The sequence below is a fragment of the Takifugu rubripes genome, chromosome 2, assembly GCF_901000725.2.
Source record: "Takifugu rubripes chromosome 2, fTakRub1.2, whole genome shotgun sequence".
Lineage (NCBI taxonomy): Eukaryota > Metazoa > Chordata > Actinopteri > Tetraodontiformes > Tetraodontidae > Takifugu > Takifugu rubripes.
Window position 1 is genome coordinate 2,963,257 of NC_042286.1, and position 24,318 is coordinate 2,987,574.

Genomic DNA, 24,318 nt, shown 5'->3' on the forward strand with positions numbered 1-24,318 from the left:
AAATAAATGCAAACTGTACTTTATGAGGGCGAACACAATCAATGGAGCAGCCGAATTTAGCAATGGAACTCACTGAAACTGAGACTCTAAACATGCTTTCTGTGCATTGGGTTGATTTTTTTTTTTCAACCAGTAGGATTGTAGCCTCTTTTTAAGTGCTTTTTCACTAATTTCAATTGGCGCTGAAGAGCCTCACATTCCTGAAGCAGTTTTGTATATCATAACACTTACATAAGTGAATAAAAATATTTATTAAATAACAGCTATTACCCAAAAGGATTAAAAGACATAGTTAATTCACAGGACAACATTTACATGAAAAAATGGTTAACAAAAAAACTGCAAACAGCATAAAAGTCGTCCGCTTCTGTGTTAAAAGAGAGCACATAAATTGAATTTCAGTCTTGTGTTGCTTGTTTGTTCAGATCTATAAACACACCAGAACTTAAAGACTAGGTTTTTCGTGAAATATGGTAACGATAGTAATAATGCTGAGAACTCTTTTATTTTAAATTTTTTGAAATTCGAACAAGAAGTATTTGTTGTGCAGTCAATTGTCACACCCTTGTTTATACCTCACTCAGTTCTAGCTTTCTTCTTCGTGCCATTCGATCGACCCGACTGGCATTTGGAAGCATCCTCACGGGTCGGCTCCTCCGTTCCACTACCTCCCCCTCGTGGTGATTGATGGTATAGCACATGGAGTCGTTCGGCGGTGACGTCTGCATCCTCTGCACCCTCGCAGCAGTTGATCCATGACTGAGGAATAGCCTCAATACCATAGTGGGCCCCAGCGATGGCCCCTGCCATGCAGGCTATGGTGTCTGTGTCCCCTCCTAGGGCCAGGCTGTATGCTATTGTCCTTTCTAGGCCACCGTAGTTCTCTGGAAGGCACTCTCGGGGTTCCAGGCAGTGGAGGACGCAGAAGATGGCCGTGGGGACAGAGTGGAGTGCCGCAATGCCATTACCTGTGATGAAAAATAAATACAGTGTATGTGGTCACTGTGGCTGCAACACAAATAATGCATCATCAATGCATTACTCGTGTTTTTTTTTCAAAACTGAGACATCAATCTGAAAATTCAAACACAAGAATTGGAAGCGTTCTCCGATCACCTCAACAAAACAGACCAGCATGTAAAATTCACCCGGGAAGATACAAAAGGAAACAGTCTGGCCTTTCTGGACTGCGCAGTCAAGATCACTGAGGACAGAAATCTCACCATCGAAGTCTACAGGAAACCTAGACATACCGACCAGTACCTCCAGTTTGACTCTCACCACCCACTGGAACACAAGCTGGGAGTGATCAGAACTCTCCAACACCGGGCCAGAGAAATACCCACCACATCCCAAGGCAGGAAGAAGGAACAGGACCACATTAAGACAGCTCTCAAAACATCTGGCTACCCAGACTGGGCCTTCACCAAAACCTCAAGAAAGCAAGACCCCAGCAAAGGAGAGGAGGAGAGAAACAAACGCCGCAGCGTTTCCATCCCCTACGTGTCCGGAGTCTCGGAGAAGTTTAGGAGGATCCAGAAACACGACATACCGGTTCAGTTCAAACCCAGCAACACTCTCAGACAGAGGTTAGTACACCCTAAGGACAAGACACCAAGACCCAAACAAAGTAATGTTGTTTATGCTGTACAGTGCCAGGAGGAATGCAAGGAACTGTACATTGGGGAAACCAAACAACCACTCCACAGAAGAATGGCACAACACAGCCACCTCTTCGGGTCAAGATTCAGCAGTCCACTTACACCTAAAGGAGAGTGGGCACTCCTTCGAGGACAGCCAAGTAAGGATACTGGCCAGAGAAGACCGCTGGTTTGAAAGGGGGGTCAAGGAAGCTATCCATGTCAAATTGGAAAAGCCATCCTTAAACAGAGGTGGTGGCCTGAGGCACTTCCTGTCACCCACATACAATGCAGTCCTCCACTCCTTCCAACAGCAAAACAAACATTCACACCATTCCAAGAGACCTGGAGACTCATCACCATGTGACCCAGCAGACAAAGGGGAGACACCTCAACAGAAAGTAGGTGAACGTCCCGACCAACGACCCTGCTAACGACTCTCAGGTGACCACCCAGATCATTAGCATGCTAATGGTCCACAGGGGCTATATATTTTCAAGCTCTCTCCCCAGCGATTTCAGAACTGAAGAAGCCTTCTGGATAGAAGGCGAAACGTCTTCAAGAGAAGAAACCCAGTCCAGTCGACAGAGAAAAGTGCACAAGTTCTGCACATAAGATGACAGTTCCCACTTTTTAACCACTGTATTTAACAGTATCTGCAAAACAGCAGATGGGTTTGAAGGATTCATTTCCAATAAGAAACCAAAAATTGTCAGTAATAACCTCACTATTTCGTCAGTGTCAATCAAAAGTCAAAGCAAAGGAGATACTGACCCAGTTCAGAAATGACTTCCTCTATGCTGACCTTGCTCCTGTCCATCAGGTCTCTGACTCTGTGCAGGCGGTCACAGAATGGCTTCTCTGCTTCTTTGAGGCTGAACACAAACACCAAGTTAAGAATAATAAAGAACATCGGTTCAAAAAAGAAAAAGAACAGCACAAATTGATTTTGACTGTTCGATTCCTACATTCTGGCATCCTTGCGCGACATATCGTCACTTTCCACGTCCTCCATCTCTGTGATTAACCTGCTGATAAACTGCTGAGGCAGGTCCAGGGCTCCCTGCAATGACAGGTGCACGGCTAACGCCTGCAGCACGGCGCCGTTATAACCCAGGGAGCAGGAGTGGGTTAGCATCGCACCCAGACGGGCAAACTGGAGGAAGAAAGAGAAAAATGAAAGCAATCAGCATCAACGTGTATAACACAACACACGCATAACACAAATTCTCACCCTTCTAACATCAGCTAGCTTTGGGAAGGCCAAAGCAAATGGAGCTGCCCTCATGGCCCCCCCGTTTCCAAAGGAGCCTCGACCATTAAACTGGTCCCTGGCCGGTTGATAAACATCACTGAGGTGAGAAGAGGACAGCTTCTTCAGCACGTGGACGACTCCAGTACCATAACCCCGGTCCGGGGATTCACCGTACTCCTTAGCAAATCTTCAGGAGCGAAACAAAAAGGTTTTATGAGCGACTGATACATCGTATTCACGTCGGACCACACTCACAACTCTGCTTTGATACTTCCAACAATGGAAATTCATCCGTGCACCTGTGAGCCATGTCCCGCTCATCGTAACCAGCATGGGCCAATATAGACCGGACCACGCAACGTGCCATCGCCGTGTCATCGCTGTAGTCAAGGTTTCCTAATAAAAACATATAAAAGAACATGCATTTTGCAATCTTTGAAGACATTGAAGAATGGACAAATTTAGTTGCAATCATGTCAGTAGCAACTGTACAGAGCGAAATTTAGTGTGCATTGGCCCAGGTGAGCATGAGATTAAAATATACACGTAATCTCTGTAGAAATTGACACAGCATGGTTAAAACATATAGCACTTATATTATGCGACAACAGTGCAAAACTAACAGTGAGTAGCTGCTGTGTTCTATGGTTTCGGTGTGAATATAATAGGCCTTCTGAGGTTCAGCCTCGTTATTTACAGAACGATAGTTGTGTCGCATTCCGCTGAAATGACACATTTCCACTCACCTGTACCCTTGGTCTCGTCCAGGCTGTTTAGGTGCTGCAGAACCCTCTCCATCGGAACCTCCTCCGCTCCTTCGAACTCTCCGCCGACACAGTCTCCGAGAACAGCCGCGACCAGCGCCCCCCGAAACCTCGACAAAGACGCAGGCCCACCGGCCGTCATCGCCCTCACGGCCATCATCGCCAGTCATTCACGGTCGCGCTGCAGCGAAAGAACGCTCCTGGTGCCGCTGTCGAACCTGTCAGACCGTACGATCAATTCGGCTAGCGATGACAACGAATGTCGGCCGGAGCTCACCTTGCTATTGCTTCCGGAAATCCTATGGATGCCGGTTTGGTTTGACGCCCAGTGTGCGTATCGGGTCGTGTACACGTATAATCCAAATTCTGCCTCCCATCCCCTTTCACTAACACCTTAGCCTAACTTTTGACTCAAACGTTGAGGTCGATTACGGATTTATGCGAGGACAATGGTGCTGCGAACGTTTGACTTTGATTTGAATACGTCATCATGCGACGGCCGCTGTTGATGACGTGACCACCGTAAATAATCAGATGTGGGGTACCGACAAAGGTTTATATCACCTTTTATGCGTCAAAAATGTTAAATTATTTATACATTCATTAGGAATGCTTATAAATTTTCATTTAATAAAATAATTGATTTTTTTCTGTATTTTTACATCAACTATAACTAACTTGAAGAGTCTTCTGGTGGAAAGGTCCCAGCCAGTCATATATTGATAGTGTAACACTTGTTAGTGTTGCTTTATAAGTTAATAGTTCTGTTCTATTTTTCCTTTGTAGAATAATATATGTTTCATCGAGTTTCATCATCCAGATCAAATTTTGATTGGATGGATCCAGGAAAGGTTTCTAATGTCACCTCCTTGTCATTTCCTGCCACTTCTTCCGTGCCAGTTAACTTTTATAGCTGGTTCATCCACAATTACAGTTCTGTGGCTGCTCCTATCACAGTCCTTACTTTCTTTAAAGTACCACTTTGGTGGACACCTGCCGTAGAAGAGGCCTTAGCCTCCTTTGTCCAAAGACACTGCTCAGCTGCTTCTGCATCATGTCTTCTGTCTTCATGGCATTCCTGACCCCAGTTTTTGTCAAAGTTTAAGGGGGAATTCTTTTGGAAGTTTGGGGTCCTTGTCAGTCTTTCCTCTGGTTTCTATCCCTAGTTGGTTTAACTGAATGCAAAAACCAAGAGAGGGGAAAAGTTCTCTCAGAATTCCTCTTCTTGGTCACAACAACTGCTGTATATGGAGGATGCCCACTACACGTTTACCATCTCTGTCACAGGCCTCTCCCCTTTCCAGTGTGCATATGGCTAGCAACCACCGCACTTCTCTGCCTTAGAAAAAGAGGCCGCTTGTTCTTCAGTTCAAATGTTTGTCCACCGGTCCCCACAAACCTGGGCTCGATCTAGCTCCACCTTCCCTCAATGGCTTGTGTCACCCTCGGCCCAGCCGTTATGAGACAGCAGCAATATTTTGAGCAGATTGCAGAGAAGCCTACATATCCAAGAGCTGACAGTTCTTTGCCCAGTCCCTTAGAAGGGGACAATCCTATGGGAGAGGACTTCACAATCAGGATAAAATGGTATGCCTCTGACACTCCCTCCAGTCATCAGCTCAATCTCGATAACCAGTTTTCCTCAGTATTTAAACCCCAGACTTTCACACACACTGCTAAATTGTTTGAGCTCCGTGCCTGACTTTCTATTTCTTGGACTAATTTCTTGTGACCAACCCTGTCTGTTCCTGACCTCACCTATGCTCTCTGTGAAAAATTCTTTGAAATAACGTTTTTTGGTATTGCAAAGTCCAACAGATCCTTCTTTTTTCTCTAGATATAGACATGTTTAGGTCTGTTTCTGCATCAAATTGTACATATTTACTAAACAGGGCACTAAGCACGTAAAAATTTAAAATTATGACAAAAACACTCAACGCATTCAGGTTAAAACACGTCCTAACTTGATCCAAAAATCAAACTTTCGTTAGAGCATCAAACTGGAAGCTGTGAACCGGAAGTCAACTTCAGCGTCTTGGTGGGTGGGTGGAAGCGCGGACTGTGCTGCATTATTAAAAGATGGCGGATTCAGAGGAATTTAGACTAAGACGGTTAAAGGTAAGTTATACACCGTTATAGTATAATCCCTGCAGTATGCAGGCAGTAAATCATCTGAATTAGATGTAGCTCCACAAAGTGTCAGCTGTCGGATAATTTCCCCATCGAGATGATGCTAACGTTAGCTAGCTAGCATACGAGCCTGCAGATTGCTCCTATTTATCACTAATGCGTATCATAACGACACGCAAAACTGTTTAAAACACAGATATCTGGATTTTCTTAGCTAACATGCAAATTCAGCGTAAAATAATATGTATTGTAGATTGTGAAGGCAGAAGCACGCCCTCAATGAACATTGTAAATAATGTTGATTGCTTGCTCCACAAAGCCCGTGCGAAGCTGATGGGAACAATACAAAGTAGAGAATAAAGAAATAGCTGGCCTTTTGGTTATTTTATATCCCCCTTTTCTCTTGAGCAATCGCAAAGCTACAGGACAACTTGTGATGTTTGGCTAATTTACTGTGCGGCCATTAAACTGAGTAAAATGCGACATTAGCAAAAGAACACAGTTGAGTCCTTCTTATGGTTATTTGAAGTATATTTTAAAATAAAGCAATTCTGTTGGCTAAGATGGTAGAGCAGGACAAGTGTGTTTGAAATTGTTGTAATATTACCTCCACAAATGAGGTTATGTGACAGCCGGCGTTTGTTGCTATTTTGCTGTTTGTTAGCAGAATTACTAAAAGGTTACGTCGAAGCATTTCCCTTTTGAAATGAAACGAACTGGATGTGATTGAAGTACAGACTTTAAGCCTTCATTTGAGATCATTTGCATCCGAATCAGTTAAACACGGGGGGAATTACAACAGTTTTAAAATGTGACAGTTGCCTCGAAGGCTATTTCAAGGTGTTTTTCTGCTCTCTTCTTTATTCATTATCATTTAAGCAGGTAAGAGGTCTGGAATTGGTTCCTGGTTCCTCTGTTGCTGTCAACAGTCAATATGAAAACCTAGAGCTGTCACTGTCAGTGAAACAAGCTGTATTTAGGATGAGGTGCTAAACTCGCCACCTCATCAGTCAAGCAGGGCGGTGCTAGTGTCATGCTGTGGGCATGAATGCTGCCAAACCGATTAGAATCGTATTTAACTTGTGTTTATTGATGTAACTGCTGACAAAGCAGCATTATAAATTCTGAAGTGTTTCAAGCAACCATATCTGCTTGTATTCAGTCAGATGTTTCGAAGTGCTTTTGTTTAAGGCAACCAATAGGACTGCTATGCAAAGGTCAATCACTTGACCTGAATCTGAGCATGCATTTGACTTGCTGATGACAAAACTGAAGGGAAAATACCCCAAGAAACCAGCAGGATCTGAAGACATTTGCACTAGAGGCCTGGTAGAGGGGTGTCTAGGCATTCTAGGCTCCAGGCCGTAATTGACTGCAAAGGGATTGCAACCAAGAATGGAGAGAGAGTTTGTTTTTTGATCGTAATATTTGCCCCATTACTTTTTGTCCCTTAAGAAGTGATAGGCACATATTGAAACTTGTAATTTCTACACCTTACCTGGTTTGGAAACTTGGTCAGATGCCCTCAAAGTAAAGCCGAATATGCAGTTAAAGGGGGGAAATGACCTTGTCTATGTATAACGAGCATTGATGAGAGATTGACCATCACTTATAATTATATCAATATTGGAGTGTCACGTCCACTCCGCCAAGGTTATGCAACAATTGGCATTTTTTTTGTCCGTGAGTAAAGATGTATGGATTTCAACTTTCAGGAAATTTTGACAAAAGGCCAGGTAATAATTCAGTTTTAATTTGACCTTCGATCTGTTCAAAATCAAAGTGGAATTTTGATTATAACCTATCCTTACACGGCTGTGTATTTACATACACGTCGAATTAACATGTCGAAGGATTAGTGTATTTGTGAAAATGTAAAGTAATATCATAATATACTATGTAAAGTAGTATAACTAACTTATGTAAGATTGGATGCCAGACCTTTGCCTAATTTACTGTTTGAAGTCCTATTTTAAAATTAATTTCCTCTCTCAATAGCATGATCAGCACCTTTCAAGAGTGTTTGATGAGGTGATGGGTCTTGGACCTTATGCCGATTCCTCCAGGGGCTCTGTAACCTCGTCCAAGAGTGGGGACCAGGAAGAGGCAACTGGAATAGACAAAAGTCCCGGACAAGTGAATCCCCTACAGCCAGAAGATGAGAGTAATGGCAGCAGACAAGAAGAAAAGATGGAGGAAGGGTCTGGAGAGGTGCTTCTACCCCACACGTCCCCGCCATCCTCCGACCAACCCTCTTTATTTATTATGAGAGCCAATGATGGAGAAGGAACAGGGCGGCGTGGTGGGGCAGCTTTCGACGATGCTGTAGACGGCATGGAAGATGACGAAGACTGGCACTTTGCTCTGCCGTCGGGCACTCTGGATGACGCTCGGGCGAATGATGCAAATGGTAAGAAAAGGCAGCCAGGACTGGAGAGGAGTTCCAACCAAGAAAACTGCTTTGCTAGTCGCTCAAGGAAAGACCAGGAGGATGAACAGGAAAAGGAACGGAGTAGCGAGTCACCGGACACCTCCCACTCTTCCCAGGGTCACTCACCTGATAACAGCCAAGGTAATAATATGAAATATGTGACTTATGGAGCCACATTGCATATTTTATGATACAATTTTTTTTGTCATATGGCTCTAATGGGGAGGGAATGCCAACATGCTATATCATATTCAGGTACTTCCTAAAGGCCCCTTTATGGCAAACATGAATGGACGTTTATCTTCATGGCAAAGAACTTTAGTTCTGAAAAAATCAAGAGCTTTCTGTGTTGAAAGTCTTAACTAGACTCCTCAATTTGAATCTATGAAAGGAGTTCATGGAGCCATGTGAGTGATGGACAATTGTCCTCTCCAAAACAAACAGGCCACGAAACAAAATCAGTTTCGTGGTACGTGGTAGCAAGTTCCCGCGTTAAAGTTCAAAGGAAACATGCTTAAAGTGTTGCTCCTGATTTGCTTCAAATGTCTTTGAATTTTTATTTGACCTTTCCTCATTTTTGTGATAACCTGTGCAGCACATGCATCTGTGTAACTAAATTGATCTGGTCTTTCATCAGATGGAGGTGAAATAAACCAGGCAGAGGAGACTGAGGATAGCCAGGAGGGGGATGTCCAGGTCCGAAAACCTACGCTGACTTACTGGGTTTGACAAAACACTAGAGCGGAGCGGCTAATCATGATGACTTCTTTATTTTAGAGATCAGAGGCAGCTCCAGTGGAGGAAAGCACTCCCCCATTGCCAGCTCCTATCAGTATCAAAGATGAGCCCATTGACGAGGGCTACGATGCTGCTTTACTGCCTCAGAACTCCATCAAACAGATAAAAGAGGAGCTGGAGCATCAGGAGGTCTGAGATGATCCGTCTGACGTTTATTGAAGTTGTCAGATTAGTTACATTACAGTAAGGGAAAATGATTGTGTTTTTCAGGAGGAGCTAAGGATCAGCTCTGTTTACTCTGTAGGAGGAGGAAACGCCTTTGCTGTTCCTCCCAGTAAGTCGGCTTATTTTCTTTCTGTGGGTATTGTTAATATTGTTGACTTACTTACAGAGCATATAGTTCCTTATCCTTCCATTAAATGGTAAATTAACCCAAAATATTTGTTTTGGATGTTTCCTAAGTGCCAGCAGCACTCCAGGCTCCTCCTCCAGCAGCCATCTTTATCCCAAGTAGAGGTGCGGTCCTACAAGCCATGGCTCCCCTTACAATCAGACCACAAGTTCCAGTTCAGAATTCCCTACCGGTGCTGGCACCAGGACCACCACGCCCCCCTCAACCCACTATTCCCGGTATTGTTCGCTGCAGTGGCTGTTTAAAGGTACTAATGTCATTTTACAATTCAGCAGAGTATTGACGAATGATTGAACACAAACAATCTGCTGTGTTAATGCAAAGCCTCTAGAGGCCCCAAGCAGACCCCTACAACCAGATCCACAGTTGTGACTGCACCAGCTGTGATTGGCCTGCTTGCATGTTGTATTTCCTCTCAAGCAGTTCCACTTGATTAGTTGTGAATGGCAGATGTCAAATCATAAACTTATCCTGAAATATGAACTATAGAAATAATTGTATAGCTGCAAATTCATGGAAGGAAATAAAAAAACACTGCTCTTAGTAGAAAATGAAGAAGTCCTTCACTTTCTTGCTGATTTAATGGTTGCAGGTTCTACTTAAAGGCCAAACAGCATTCCAAAGAAAAGGATCCACACAGCTCTTCTGCTCCACTGTCTGTTTAACTGGCCATCTGCCCCCAGCCAACAAGAATCGAACTTGTTCCCAGTGCCACAGGTCTGGTCTCTCAACACAACGGTTGCTTATGTGGTTTTAAATGTTTTATATCATCTTCCATTACGACCATCTAACGTAAGAGTTTCTAAGCCGTTCTGTCTCCTGGTATTTTCTTTGCAGGGAAATTCTCCAGCCCAGGGACATGATTACGATTCCTGCAGAGGACAACAGCTACCTGCACTTTTGCGGCCTGTTCTGTCTGTCTGTCTTTCGACACAACAAGAAACAACCAGACAAAACCCCTGATAAATGGACTGATAAAAAACCAGAGAAAAAGCCCGAGAAGTTACCTGAGAAGCCAGTGGACAAACAGTCCGAGAGATCTGCTTGCAGCGTCTGCAAGATTTCCAACCGGGTAAGAGAGGCCGCGCCGGTTTCCTGAGTGAAAATCTGAGGAATTATTCATTGTATCTTTGTATGTTTGCAGATTGAGCATGAGGTCAACCATCAAGGTCGTCTGCACAGACTCTGTAGTAACGCCTGTTTTGTAACATGGCGCAAGATTCGGCAGTTGGCCATGAACTGCTGCGAAGGCTGCGGCCTTTATTGCAATAGCAACTCGGGGTCCTGTCAGACGCTCACAATTGAACGAACAGAGCTGAACTTCTGTGGTCCCACATGCGTCAGTACATACAAACAGGTTTGTCTCAAAGCATTCCCTCTCACATGTTTGCTCACCGACGACACGGCAGGATAAACTATAAAACGCTGAGAAAATATGCAGCAACATTAAATCCAGATCCAGGTTCGTCAAGCCTTGAAATGTGTTATTATCCAGACATGCAGGAAGATGGTGGAGTGTGCCAACTGTCACAAGGCGGCGATCGTGGCGTCCACCCTCATTGAGCGAGATCAAAAGGGCAAAATTCAACTCTACTGTTCGAGCGCTTGCGTGGAACAAAGTCGACCAGCCCAACACATCCTTAGTGGTGAGTGACGCAGTGAGAGTCCATTATTATTAATAAATTTGATTGTAGCATGCATGAAACAATCTCTTCTGTGTCAATGTAAGTGCAGGACTGTGTTACTGGAAAGTCCAGTTTGATCAGACGTACACAGATCACATGACCTTTGTTAAAGCGTGCTTTAGAACCCACACAGCGCTGGTTAGTACTTGCGTTCTAAGGTGTCTTAATTTCCCGCAGGTGCTGCGTTTCCCTGCTGCCACTGTAAGGTTTCAGCCGTTCCTCAGTACCACCTGGCCATGGTCGACGGCACCATTCGCAATTTCTGCTCCTATGAATGTGTTCTGACATACAGGGTATGTTAGACGGGCCTTTTTGATGCGCAATTCCAAATGGTGCAATGTCTGTTTTCATGTTTCTGATATTCTTGTCAATTTTCCTTGGTGTTTGAACAGAAATCCGGACACAACTCAAATTCAGACCTGGTGAATGGAATCTCCCCTTGCAGGGACCATTCTGTACTCAGACAAGGATCCCCTGCCAACTCACTCCCGCCCGTCCCCCAGGACTTGTCTTCAACCCCCCACCAGGGTCACCATCCCAATCACACCTCGGTGCCCCCACTGGTCCCGTCCTGCACGGCCCTGTCTTTTCCCTCCCTCCCAGGCCAAGCTCAGGCCAAAGCACCTGCAGACGTGCTGCAGAAACCAGCAGAGGGTGGGGCCAGTGACCTTTCCAAGCTGACCTGCCACCAGTGCAACAAACAATTCACCATTAAACCAGTGCTTTTCAGTCACCAAGTAAGGAAATAACGGGGGCGTAGTTGAACTGAAGCCCACACAGCTAACGACATCATCTCTTTCCGTTCTGCAGGGTCGCATCTCTATGTTCTGTAGTCGGACATGCTGTGACCAATATAAAACCCAGAGGAACATCTTGGCCACGTGTGAGCACTGTAAACAGGAAAAGGTGTTGTTTGACACCATCAGCTATAACCAACAGGACCTAATGTTCTGCAGTGAAAGTGAGTAAACATCAGTTTTGGCTAATGCACCTGTTGAATTATGTCTTAATAGTGGGACAGATATTTGAGCAAAACATTCACCACAGCGACACATCGTGGGCTGTAAGGAGAGGATTCTCCATCTCATTCTCGGGACATGGCACCAGATAAAGTGACTTCTTAAATTTTTAACTGTTTTTATTCTGGGGAAACTAGTTTTTGAGGGGTTTTTTTCCTTGAAATTTAAGAAAATTTGGCTTCAAAGGATTTTAGTCTGAGCTTAGTTCCTCTTTGAGCTCCAGCTCTTGCTGATGTCCTTTTCCCAAACATGGCCCATTTAGTAAATTCAAGCAATTTAACAATTGAAAATGGTGAATTTAAGATGCAGACTCCAGGCTCCCTGCTGGATAAAAATGCATTGTTGAAAAGGTCATTTGACTTGGATTTTTCCTCCATCTCAAGTTGGAATGTTTTTTATTAGTCTGACATTCCTTGTCACATTTTGCAGTCTGTGTGCGGAATTTTGCTAGTTTATACGATGACATGAGGATACCATAATAGCTCTGTAACTACCGTTTGTTGAGTTTGTCCCCTTAACTTGTGTTCCAGACTGTAAGCTGCTCTTTAGGTATGAGCTAACATCTCGTAATAACGCCCATCCCTGGCGTCCCTGCACTTACTGCTCTGGCTTCAGCCTGAAGATGCTCCACAGCCACTATGGAGGCAGAATGGAGGAGTTCTGTAAACCCCACTGCATGTCCCAGTACACTGTGTTGTATTATGGGGTAAGGAGTCTCAACACAAGTTGGCATGTAGTTGAACAGGTGTGTGTTGACTGTCTATTCCTAATCTTTCTTTCCCTTCCCATGGCGCGCCCCATTCAGATGGCGAGATGCGACGGCTGCAGGAAGCAGGGCTACATGACCGAGAAGCTGCAGTGTTTGGGGTCTGTCCGTAATTTCTGCAACCTGTCCTGCATGCTGCACTACTGCTACATGCATTTTGAGAAAAGCCGCCACAGCAACGGTATTGGAACGGAGCAACAGACTCCAGCAGGTGAACCGTTGCGTCACACCGGGCTTGGGCCAAGCAACTACTGCTAGAAACCGCAAATTCAGTTTGGGTACAAATTAAAACGGCAATCTGTTCAGCCGAAGTGTACACCCAGGACATGTAATGACGATACAAGCCAGTTTAAAAAAAATTCCACAACAAAATAAAACAAAACAAAATTGGTTCTAACTTAGGTGTGCTCATCATTTTTTCCAGCTCCAGTCCACTCTAACCATTCCTCAAAGATGAATCCTGTCATAGCTGATGTGGTGTCACTGGCCAACGGCTCTGCCGCTCAGCCCAGTGTGTCAGCAGATACTGCTTTGACTGGTTAGTTCATACACGTAACCACGTGGGGCGTTCTAGAACACCAAGTGTTCCGTATTTAGACAGCAAGACTTTTCTTTCACTTTTGCCACCTTTGCACAGTGGATGTAAAATGAGGATTTGCAGAGATCGGGTTGTCAAATGTCTACTTAAAAACAAGTGAAACCTTTGCGTTTCCCTTTCTCAAAAGCAATTAAAAACATTATTACTATTTTCAGTGAGCTCCGTTTATACTAATCAGATTTCTTGTTCTTTTTAGGGGCCCTTCCATCCGCCAACGATGGCAAGAACCTCGACCATGTGAGTATTACACGTCTAACCCTGACTCCAAAAGATGACTACGAAGCTGGTCTTGGATGGACTTAGAATCGCTGTATTTCGTTGGCTGTGTGCAGGCCAGCACCCAGACCGATGCTATGCGAGTGCCTATATCCCGCCGACGTCAAATGAAGAACAAGTCGGTTTTGTGTCGGCCCTTCACGACAGACCAGGAAACCTTTTGCCAGTTGTCAGAGACTTCGATTGAATCGTCAGGTAACTACCATCAATACAGATGTTTGAAACAAAATGATTTTCTGCTGCGTTGAATCAATTAAGGGGCAGCGGTGACACACAATGATGTTACCACTCACAATAAAGAAATTAGGCTTATGATGACACACATATAATGCACCCAGATTTCTCTTTACCTTTCAACTTGAAATATACAACTGAATAAAAAAGTTAGGCTTAGAGTGCACGGCGTGTAAACCTTTAAGTGAGCGGACTGATTTTTGCTGTGTGTTCAAACGGCGCTCAACCAGAACAAGTTGCTGATTGTGGTGTGTGTTAGCCCAGATGTTAGCTTGTTAGCGGAAGTGTGCCTTCGCCAGGATGGAGTGATTCGTGGGGCTAGGTTCTCTTCAGGTGTGCTGGCTGCTTAAAGAGGCTTCAAAAGCTCTTTTTAACACTTTGTCTTGAGCGTAATCTCAACTCCAGGTGTTAAAAGGCAAACTGTTAAAAGGTATCATTTTGCTAAGAAAACATGATTTGTTCGAATACATTTATACATGCACTAGTAACAATTTGCATGATTACTGAATTCACAGCACGCAGTAACATACCAATAATCCTCTTGAGCTGTAGTAGCATTTCTAGTAGCCATTCTTTTCTTTTTTTTTAACGCCATGATGGTGTGTGCTTTTGTACACACCGTCAAATCCATTCATTCATTTTCTTTTGGTTCATTCCGTTATTCATTTTTCACAACCAGCTCTTTCAATAAGTGCACCAGCTCAGCTAGATAGCTCCTCGAACCTCAGCCGGACGTCTGCAGAAGCATCCACAGCCCCAGCCACATCGCCAAACCCCCCTGCGCGCCTAACTGGACGCCATTTTCTCGGGAAGCGGGAGAGCGGCTCCGACTGTAAGGTGTGCTGCCATCACAAGAGGAAAACGGCGGCGGAAGAGGAGCAGGAGCAAAAGAAACAAAAGATGGAGGAGGCTGGCAGAACCTCGGATGAGGAAGAGACAAATGGACTAAACCTGGATAAAGTGAATGGTGGAGACAAAGAGAACTGGGAGAGGAGTGAGAAACAAGGGAATCAGACTTTGTATTACTGTAAAACATGTTCAGGAGAGCCCAGCCTCTGTCCTGTGCCCTGTTTTGAAGTCTACCACACCAGACTGATCTACAGAACAGCACCTGAACTGGAAACAAAAGGTAAGTCCTCGCAGTATCACAGCCCACTAAGACTTGCTTATTTAATGTGGAACGTGCCAGCTAGCATCGCGTTGATATTGAGCAACATTAGAAAACTCACATCGGTGCTTCTGAATGAATTGAAAGCACTTGTTAGGAGGTGAAGCGCATCACACATTTTTCTTTCCACAGCCTGCTGATCTGGGGACAAGTTCTGCCGCACCTCCCCCCAGCTCAGAGACCACCAGGACGACTGCTGCTAATCATCACTACAACATCCAGCTCACTGTGTTTTCGTGGTTATCCGTACAGGCTGAAGTCAGAACCTCCGCTTAAATCAGACAGAATTAGACCCAGCTGTATTTGAATATTTGTCATGCCTCTCCACGCCATCGCCATGGAAACGACATAAAGATACGAATCACGTGCAGATTAAAAATTTCCCAAAATGTGCCGTTCGTGATGATAAATATGGGTCGGCTCAAACTAATTTGGACACTGCAGGGCCAGAGGGTTTGTGGTCCAGGAGGCGGACTCCCACGAGCAGCGAGGAGGTCACTGCAGTGACAAAGCTTCAGGGAGGAAGCTCACGCGGACTGAAATTGAGCTCATCCAAGAATGTTATTTCAGGAGGTGTTCTGGATACAAAGCTGCATCATTTTATTAAAGAGCAACTGTGGAAAATCTGCACACGAGATACGCAAATGCAATATAACCAGTTTTACCTCACCGATTCCTGTCAATCACCCCAAGCTTTTCCTGGTTATGCTGCTTTTATCATGTGTTTTAAAGCACATTTCAAAATGGTGGGTTGTGCTATGGGACACCATCAACCTTCAGTTGTTTTATCCTAACAGTTGCTGGTAAATAACCTTTTCCAGCATGGCCGATTCTTCCAGACATTCCCAGAATCTTTGAGCTATGACTGAGCTCCTTTACAAGAGTTGGGTCTCTTTCTAACAGTGTCGATCTAAAAGCACAGGTTTTAAACTTTATTATAGGTTTTTTTGCTGGAGGGTGACCCACATGTTCAGTTAGAAAGTCTGCAACAAATTGTTTCTGTGATGCAAGCAGAAATTATGGGGGCTGATTGTTTATAAAATCACTTTTGGAGTCGCAATTATGACTCCTCCATGTTTACATTTTTAAGTTATTTCTGCTGCCTGAGGAAGTCAGCTGTCTGTTTACATTTATTTGTCATCTTTTTGCATTTCCGGTGCTTTATTATTTCTGTAGGTAAGAGCCTAAAACTGCATGTTTGTGTGTCCTTGTTCTATTGGAAGAAAATTTGGTTATTGTTGGATAGCAGCTTTCATTTTTAAATAATGGCGGATAATGAAATGGAACTGAGGAGACTGTAAGAAAACAGACACACGACCGGTTGTTTGTTTTAATCTATGCAATTTCTGGATAACAGGCAATAAATATTTTCCACATAAGGATGAATTTGATTTTTTTGTTTTGTATAAGCAACATATGGGCCAGCAGAGGACCATTCTGAAACATGTCTTCTCAGATCCAAAAATGTCTTCTGTTTGCCTCAGGAAAGTCACACCATGAGTCAATAAGCTACCCCTTGATGCTTCTCCAGTAGCAACAGGAATTTACACTGGTGCCATTAAACAGCTCTTACAAAGCAACATTGAAGGGCAGCTTATTTTTTACATAAAGATGTGTCAGCGTTGCCTACCAGCATGGCTGCTCACCACTCGTCTTGTCCACGTCTACCTCTGTGTGTCTCCCTCGTGCAGCATTGTCTCAGCCCTCAGGTAGCTCTGCAGAAGGAGAGGAGAAAGTGAAGGTGGTAGTGGTGCCAGTCCCAGTGCCGGTCTTCATCCCAGTGCCTATGAACCTGTATTCCCAGCACACACCTGTTCCAGTGGCGATGCCCGTACCCGTATGTTTCAGTACTTATGCGAGTTTGCTGGGCCACAATAATGAACTTGTTTAAAGTTTTCATCTACCGTTGTGTTTCTTTTTGTTGTTTTCTTACAGGTTCCAGTACCCATGGTGGTTTCACCGCTGGTCAAGGACATGCAAGACGCAGCGGTCCAGTTTGAGCCTTTATCAGCGAGGGAGGAAAAAGCTATACAAGTGCCTGCTTCCACTGCAGGTTGGGTCTCGTTCTTGACTACTTGGCGGTTCACACTTTAATAAATTTTTGGTTTTTTTCCCCATCCTATTTGTGCTCAAAAAGAAAACTTTGGGATCAGAATGTCCTGTAGAAAATGTAGTATTAAGAAGCATGTTGCATGTTTTCCTTCCTCCTTCTAGATTTTATATTTTGAGTGGTAGCTCAGGCTGTTGGAGACTGGGTTGAGAATCAGAGGGTTCTAGGTTTGAGCCCCAGTGCAGACAAAACAAGGAAGGTGCCAGAACACCTTCATAGCACTGCTGCGGTACCCTTGAGCAAGGTACCAAACCCACAATTGCTCATATTGGGCTCTGCGATGACCTGGCGACTAATCCAGGGGTGAGCCCTGCATTGTGTACCCTCCCTGTGACCCCGAAAGGGTTAACGTGGTTAAGAAGACAACAACCATGCTGATTCAAGACTTTATAGATTTCACCTTAATGAGCAGAATTTAAGCTCCTCGTTCTTTTTCCTGAACAGCTGAAACAGACCAGATGGGGTCTGATATTGGAAGATCAGAGGCCGTGGCGCCGATAACCAATGAAAGCGTCAGGCGCGCTGAAGCCGGCCCGCCAGTTGCTACAAGTTCAGAGGGCAACACGGAGATGAGCGATGCCAGAGCTAACGCCAGGCTGAAGGAGAGCGCCACGACGAGTGAGCCACCTGCCAACAGCACCTCCCATCAACCCCCGTCCTCTCCAATGATGGACTTGGAGACTGATTTCCCATCTGGTGAGACCTCACGCAAACTGAAGTCTGCTGCACATCTCCATTGTTGTATTCGTCCACCTCTTCACCACCCACTTTAGTAGTATTCCTACACATGCGGCTAACTCTGTCTGTCTGTGAGCGTGCACAGAATCGTTTGATCAGAAGCCGCCGGCACCACAGCGGGGAGTAAAGAGACCCAGAGACTGTTTCACCAGCAGGAAACGGGTACGACCACGCTCACACCCCTTAACCTTGGGAACCTTTTCCTTCTCTAGTTTAATACCGTGAACACGCTTCTCCCTCCATTATTAATACCGTTTATACACCGAACTGCATTCCACTGCAGTAGGATATAGGCGCAATCCTCAAGAGCCCAATTTTGGACCCTAGCAGCTTTGCCACAGCGCCATCTACTCAATTGAACAACTAAGGACACATTTCTTTAGCAAGTCCTCAGCACATTTGTGAGTATTGACTAGAAAACAGTTTTATTTATTTGTCTATGAAAGTGGAACAGTAATTCCGAAGCATGTCATTTTTCATGACATAAACAACAGTTATGGGAGCGTATTTAATCTATTTTTGGATATTTTATTGAGCTAAACTTAACTTTGAGTATGTGAGAGCAGGTTGTTATATGTACTGTAGCTATAAAGTCTATGAAGTCAACGTATCTTCCAGATTTACCAGTTTATCCACAGTTACAAATGAAACATGTGACACTGACTAAGGTGTTTACGTTTGCATGTAAATGCATGCTTGATGTGTGTATTAAAGTGATTTAGGGGATGCACACTTCTTTTAATCCAGAACATTATATTCCAGATGTATTTTATTTTGTATTTTGTCTGACATTCTATCTCCTTTTTTTAGAAGCACCATCCAAGAGAGGCTTTGCGTCACCACCAAGGAGATGATTGCTGAGTAAAGACGTAACTTTATATACATGAACACCCATTTATTAAAGGCACCTTTGTTAAATTTTGTTAGTTAAAATATGCAGATGAAAATTAAAAGTAGAAATGAATGTGATTCATGTTACCAAGTATTGGATTAAATGTTATGATGCTGATATAACATGTTATGTTATATAACCCACTGCTGTGTGTAACACTGTTAATGTTGGTGTTTCCATTGCTGTCAGCTGCCTGAAACAAACCAAGCATAAACTTCTGCCTCTCCTTTGACGTTGGCATTGTTCATTTTCGCTATTTGTTTTAAACCTTTACATCTGTTATTGACGGGTCAAATTACTTATTGCTTAAGGTTCGTTTTTCACTTTTCTAAGACTCACATCAGATATTTTTGTCTCTTCAGGTAGTTTTCATATTGACGAGATTGTATTCACTTAATTAAAGGACCTAAGTTGTGTTCAAAGGTTCTAAAACTGGTTAAAACACTTAATTTTTTTAGAATAATCTCTACCTGTAAGATACAACACTTTGTTTGGCCTGGTAATCTTGTTTTTCAAGTTTTTATTTCCAAGAACTCATAAATGAATCACACGTAGACTTAATTGCACCTATCCCTCCAAACACGTTAATATAAATGTGAAGTAGTCCTATAAAATGATGATTGATGTGGATTGTTTAACTTGAATTGTACCATTAGTAGAAATAATTAACTGTAAAGTCGTGATTTCATTGATTCTAAATACATTTTTGAATGTGTGCTTGATGCTGTATTAATTTCTAAAAGGATTTTTAGAATTTAGTGTCCTATTAAGTGTTTTGGGTTAATTTGCTGCTTCTGTTAAAAACCGATAAGGCTTTTTATAAGCAAGATCTAAAGTATTTTTTAAAGATTCAATATTTTATTTTTTTAATATATTTGCTTTCACATTAGTGTTGCTTATGCTTTGAACTTGGTTTACTATGGAGGTCCATGTTTACAGATGTAGATGGTTTGATGTCATCACTGATTTTGATTACATGTATTTAAAAAAAAAAATCTCTCCCTATATATACACAGACAAGCCTTTGGCTTATTTTTTATTCTGTCTATCCAGAGTCGAAGGCGGACCGGTCTGTCGGACCGCACCGCCACGTCGAGTCCAACCGCCTCCAAAGTGAACCACCTGTATGGGGTTAAAGCCTGGAAGAGCTGGGTCCAACAGCGGGACAAACAGCAGCCGCAGAGTGAGTCTGCTTTCTACTTCCTGTCTCTGCTTGGCTTCTCTTTTTCCAACTCGCTGACTGTTCACCATTATTACGGTCTGGTCCATCCAGTAGATGTTAAAGAAGATATCCTTGAGTGCAATTCTGTGGAACTAAGCTTCGCACTAGCTCGATTCATCCAGGAGGTCAGGCGGCCGAACGGGGAGACGTACAGCCCAGACAGCATCTTCTACCTGTGTCTGGGGATTCAGCAGGTACCAACACTCATTTACATCCGGAAATTGGCTCTATTGCTGTGACTGTGCGTCGATTCCTCACCTGCTCTGCCTGGCTTTAATTGGACAGTACCTGTTTATGCAAGGCCGGATAGAGAACATCTTCACCGATCCACTCTACAACCAGTTCACTGTTGAGATCACACAGATGCTGCGAGTCTGGAGGCCTAAATTATTACCTGGTGGTATGAATCTTAACCAAATGACACATTTCCATTCAAATACTATCAGCCAACCATTGTTGTATTCATGCTTCAAAGCTTTAAATCTCTTTATAGCTATAATTAAGGTCCACATCTAAAGGGGTTGTCACGGTGACAATGTTCCATTGTCTCTATGGAACATTTATCAGTTACCTTTGTTCCCTCTTAAACTTATATTTAACAATGGTTTTCTCTTAACACCTGTTTGTGAATATGGACACATACCCTACATACCCTGGACCATCAGTATTTATATAGTTTCACTAAAAAAACACATTGTTTTTCATATACTGATAAAATCTTAAGCTCCTTCCAATATGTGCTGTCTCTTTCTTCCTCAAGGCGGTGTTGTCTCATCTCGTGTTGCCGAATCCCACCTGTGGGAGTGTAAGCAGTTGGGCGCCTACTCCCCCATCGTGCTGCTCAACACGTTGCTTTTCTTCTGCACTAAAAAGTTTGGTTACACCACCCTGGAGCATCACCAAAGGCTTTCTTTTACCAACTTCACCCGCTGCTCCAAAGCCTGCAGCCGAACAGGCAAAGCGAACTACCTCCTCCACAGAAGCAGCACCGCCACACCACACAGACAGGAGACGGGTACGGAGGGTAACACAAATGCCTTTTTGCTCGTCCAAAATCAAAGTCAGGGTCTTGAACCTCCTTTTCCTTGTTTGCAGAACATTTGAGAAAGCGGCAGACGGCAGAGGAGCTGGAAATGCATCAAAATGTGACCAACCCCCTGCAATGTCCTGTCAGACTGTACGAGTTCTACCTCTCTAGATGGTGAGGAGTACACACAAGCATGCAAATTTAGGCCGCTTACGCCTCTGAAAAAAGCATCCAGTATCTGTAATGTATGGGAGTGAATGCCTCTCCTTCATGGTTGTCTTCTCTGTAACAGTCCAGAGTCAGTCAAGAAGAGAACTGATGTGTTTTACCTCCAGCCTGAACAGAATGTGCACACGCACAGGTCAGTCCACACATTGTTTACAGCGAGTGATGAATGAATATTGTTGGCATGTACAGTAGATGGTTGTTCTGGTAGATTGGAGAAAGTGCTGCAATAGTGTAGACAATAACAAGGCTCCTCAATGAACAGATCACCTGAAAATTAAAGCCTGTTATCTACTTCACCTTCACACGTTTCGCTCTCCATTAAAGCTGGAATCCGTGATTTGGTTTGCAACAAAAATTGCTCACTTACAGGAGATCTTGCCTCACAAACTGATAGCATCACGAGCGGAAGGTGAAAAAACTCCAGTCACCGTAGGACACCTACTGTCCATCACAGCTCAGAGAATCAAGAGTAAACCTACCTGCTCCCTGATCCCAATCATTGGGCAGGACTAGGGTTCTGCACTAGTAATGCTTCAAGCATGCTCTGAAGTAACCATTTCCATGTGTTTTTTCCATATATTTCTTTTCAAATACATGAACAGAAAATAGTGACTGTGTTCTCTTTAGTGTAATTTTTTTAATGTGTTTATTTATATTTTATATTCATTTCTTGACCTCAACAGCTCCCACTGGTTCACTTCCCAGCCTCTAGAGGGCGCCACTCTAGAGAGCATGCTCACCCGTATCCTGGCTGTCAGAGAAGTTCTGACAGAAGTGTCCAAGCGTCGATCTTCAGCCACCACCGGCGGGGAGAGTTTACAATGAGACGGACTAGTGCCCATGCACATTCACTTTATTATCTTTTCTGCAGGAGAAAGGTGGCTTCACTACAATGAAAGGACATTTTGTCACAACGCGGACAATTGCAACAACTTTCTGACCCTTTGAACTGCGTTGGTGGTACAGAATCTTCATTTCATGCCCGCCTGTGCCACATCGGTGTGGTGCGCTCGCCTTTGTGGCCTGTGGCAGGTTTATTCATCATGAACATCAGTTTTTATGTGAGAACAGGCAGTTCTGACAGATGAGCACTTATATCCAACAGGCACAGTCAGATCACCTCATTAACAAGCCTGACCTGTTTTTAAATTTCCCATGAGTCTGAATTATAATCAAGTTAGTATTTATTGTTATTGGTTACAGGTTTTAAAGGGTGTTTTAAACATTTAAACTGCCTTCAGCAGATATAATGTGCTTTTGAATATGACCAAATCCTTTATTTATATATGGTACCATTTAGAATTTGGAATCTGGCAGGGAATAGCCCCATCTCACCACCGGAACCCTTCATCCAGACAAAGAGAAATGATAATCCATTATTACTTTGAGACAGGAAGCTCAGTTTTACGAGAAAGAAAAACTTTAAATGTATCCTAACGTGCGAATTGAAAGTTTTTGGTTCCACCTGCGGTGTGAAGAACATGCTGTAACCTGAGACCACACTGTCACAGCAGCCTCTATTGGACTTTGTGACATCCTCAAGCCAAAATAATGCACAAGTCAGCCAAGATTATTCCCTTTTATTGTGTTTTTACTCTACATAGCAATAGAAAATATGGAGTAATATTCCTATTTTTCCTTCTATTTCCTGTTTATCACGTGTCTCTCTTCTCTTTTCTGGTCCAAGTTCTCTCACCCTCCCTGATTCTTTTCATCTCGGTGTTGAGAACTGTTGAAACAGTTGAAGCTGGGCTTCATTTCTTAACATGGATAGATTATAATAATGTATATCAATTTTACTGTTTTTAGAAATGCATCAGACTTTTGCTTCTTCCATGTTTGGCAATGTCTTCAGCACTTTTTACATTTTTGTCAGTCTCTCTGTCTGTCCCCCCCCCCCCCCCCCCCTTTTTTTTCTTTTTGCCATCGGCAGCGATAATAAGTGCTCTGATGCCGTGCCTAACACATAAGCCACTGTATGAGCAGCGGTGGTAAGGTTCACGTTTACTGCTGCCAAATATCTGTAGCCGGTGGTAAAAACTGTAGCCGCGGTGATGCAGAACTGGTGATAAATGGAACGTCCAGTTGGGCTGTGAGACAACCGTTACAACACAGTCTTCTTTTTTTAATACAACTGTCCATCTGAGTTCAGCCAGGATATAAAAACAAATATGCGTTTAGTCAGAGATATACAGTGAGATTTAAATTTATCATGTACTGAAAACATTACTGTTGTGTTAAGGGAATAAAGGACCACGTGGATCAATCACAGAGGTGCTTCATTGTCTTCACAGCTGTTTGTTTCAAGGGTTATCATTTAATTTGTTACTATGTTGTCAATGTGACATTGACCCTAGAATCCTGTTTTATGTCTATGTTGTACACTTTAAACTACTTGTTGGTGGCCCAGTCCAGAAGTTGGCGGTGAGTCGTGCCGAGATAAAGCCTTAACCGGAATGGCCACTGTCCAGACATCTGTAACACTGATGTCTCGAAACAGCGTTGTGTTGTACACTGGTGCAAATCCAATCCTTGTTGTTATCACTTTTCCTGCTGTAATCACACATAAAGCTCTTCAGACAGAAGGTGGCTGAAGTCAGTCACAAACTGCATATACGTCCATTTAGTTAATATAATAAGTCTCCTATTCTTTGTTTATCTCTTCGCTTGCAGGGAGATAAAATTTAACAGGTAAAACTGAAAGAAAATGTGATCATGGGAGTGTAACTGAAGTATGTGCAGTTTTCTAAACGGATTAATAAACTTCAGTTATTTGTGTGAATGCTCTGTTTCTCTAATATTCAAACGCTCAGTTTAGGCTTCTATGGAGAAGTGATACTGCAACTAAAATCCTAATTTCACTGTCATAAACTATCAGCACTGTGTGCGTTTTGACTCCTAAAAGGCATAAACGAGGACTTTACTGTTCTTTCTGTTTTGTAGCCCAACCTGGCCTTGACTGCATGATATAAACTCCAAAAATCG

The 24,318-nt window shown here is 43.5% G+C and overlaps 2 protein-coding genes across 8 annotated transcripts; one reads left to right on the plus strand and one right to left on the minus strand.

Moving 5' to 3' along the window:
* Window positions 1–232: 232 nt before the first annotated feature.
* Window positions 233–4,168, minus strand: adprs (ADP-ribosylserine hydrolase). Of its 2 annotated transcripts, XM_003962317.3 has the most exons (7): window positions 3,937–4,168; window positions 3,642–3,877; window positions 3,195–3,291; window positions 2,875–3,082; window positions 2,609–2,796; window positions 2,415–2,515; window positions 233–968 (listed from the first exon to the last, which is right to left on the minus strand). In XM_003962317.3, the coding sequence occupies exons 2-7, from the start codon at window positions 3,817–3,819 to the stop codon at window positions 577–579; spliced, it is 1,164 nt and encodes a 387-aa protein (XP_003962366.2). In that variant the 5' UTR covers window positions 3,820–3,877; window positions 3,937–4,168; the 3' UTR covers window positions 233–576. The 2 variants fall into 2 exon arrangements, with proteins under 2 accessions (XP_003962366.2, XP_011612766.2); XM_011614464.2 differs by having other exon boundaries at window positions 3,642–4,168.
* A 1,506-nt stretch (window positions 4,169–5,674) lies between these two features.
* LOC101070731 (zinc finger MYM-type protein 4-like) lies at window positions 5,675–23,602 on the plus strand. Of its 6 annotated transcripts, none has more exons than XM_011614480.2 (29): window positions 5,675–5,777; window positions 7,788–8,361; window positions 8,858–8,916; window positions 8,998–9,147; window positions 9,229–9,292; window positions 9,421–9,617; window positions 9,963–10,087; window positions 10,208–10,442; window positions 10,515–10,727; window positions 10,866–11,016; window positions 11,233–11,348; window positions 11,448–11,792; window positions 11,866–12,016; window positions 12,605–12,780; window positions 12,880–13,051; window positions 13,265–13,378; window positions 13,635–13,675; window positions 13,771–13,909; window positions 16,808–16,953; window positions 17,052–17,169; window positions 17,671–17,922; window positions 18,041–18,126; window positions 19,910–20,039; window positions 20,130–20,272; window positions 20,364–20,478; window positions 20,839–21,093; window positions 21,174–21,279; window positions 21,398–21,466; window positions 22,017–23,602. In XM_011614480.2, the coding sequence occupies exons 1-29, from the start codon at window positions 5,739–5,741 to the stop codon at window positions 22,156–22,158; spliced, it is 4,623 nt and encodes a 1,540-aa protein (XP_011612782.2). In that variant the 5' UTR covers window positions 5,675–5,738; the 3' UTR covers window positions 22,159–23,602. The 6 variants fall into 6 exon arrangements, with proteins under 6 accessions (XP_011612782.2, XP_029688497.1, XP_011612789.2 ...); XM_029832637.1 differs by having other exon boundaries at window positions 20,133–20,272; XM_011614487.2 differs by having other exon boundaries at window positions 18,050–18,126.
* Window positions 23,603–24,318: the final 716 nt, after the last annotated feature.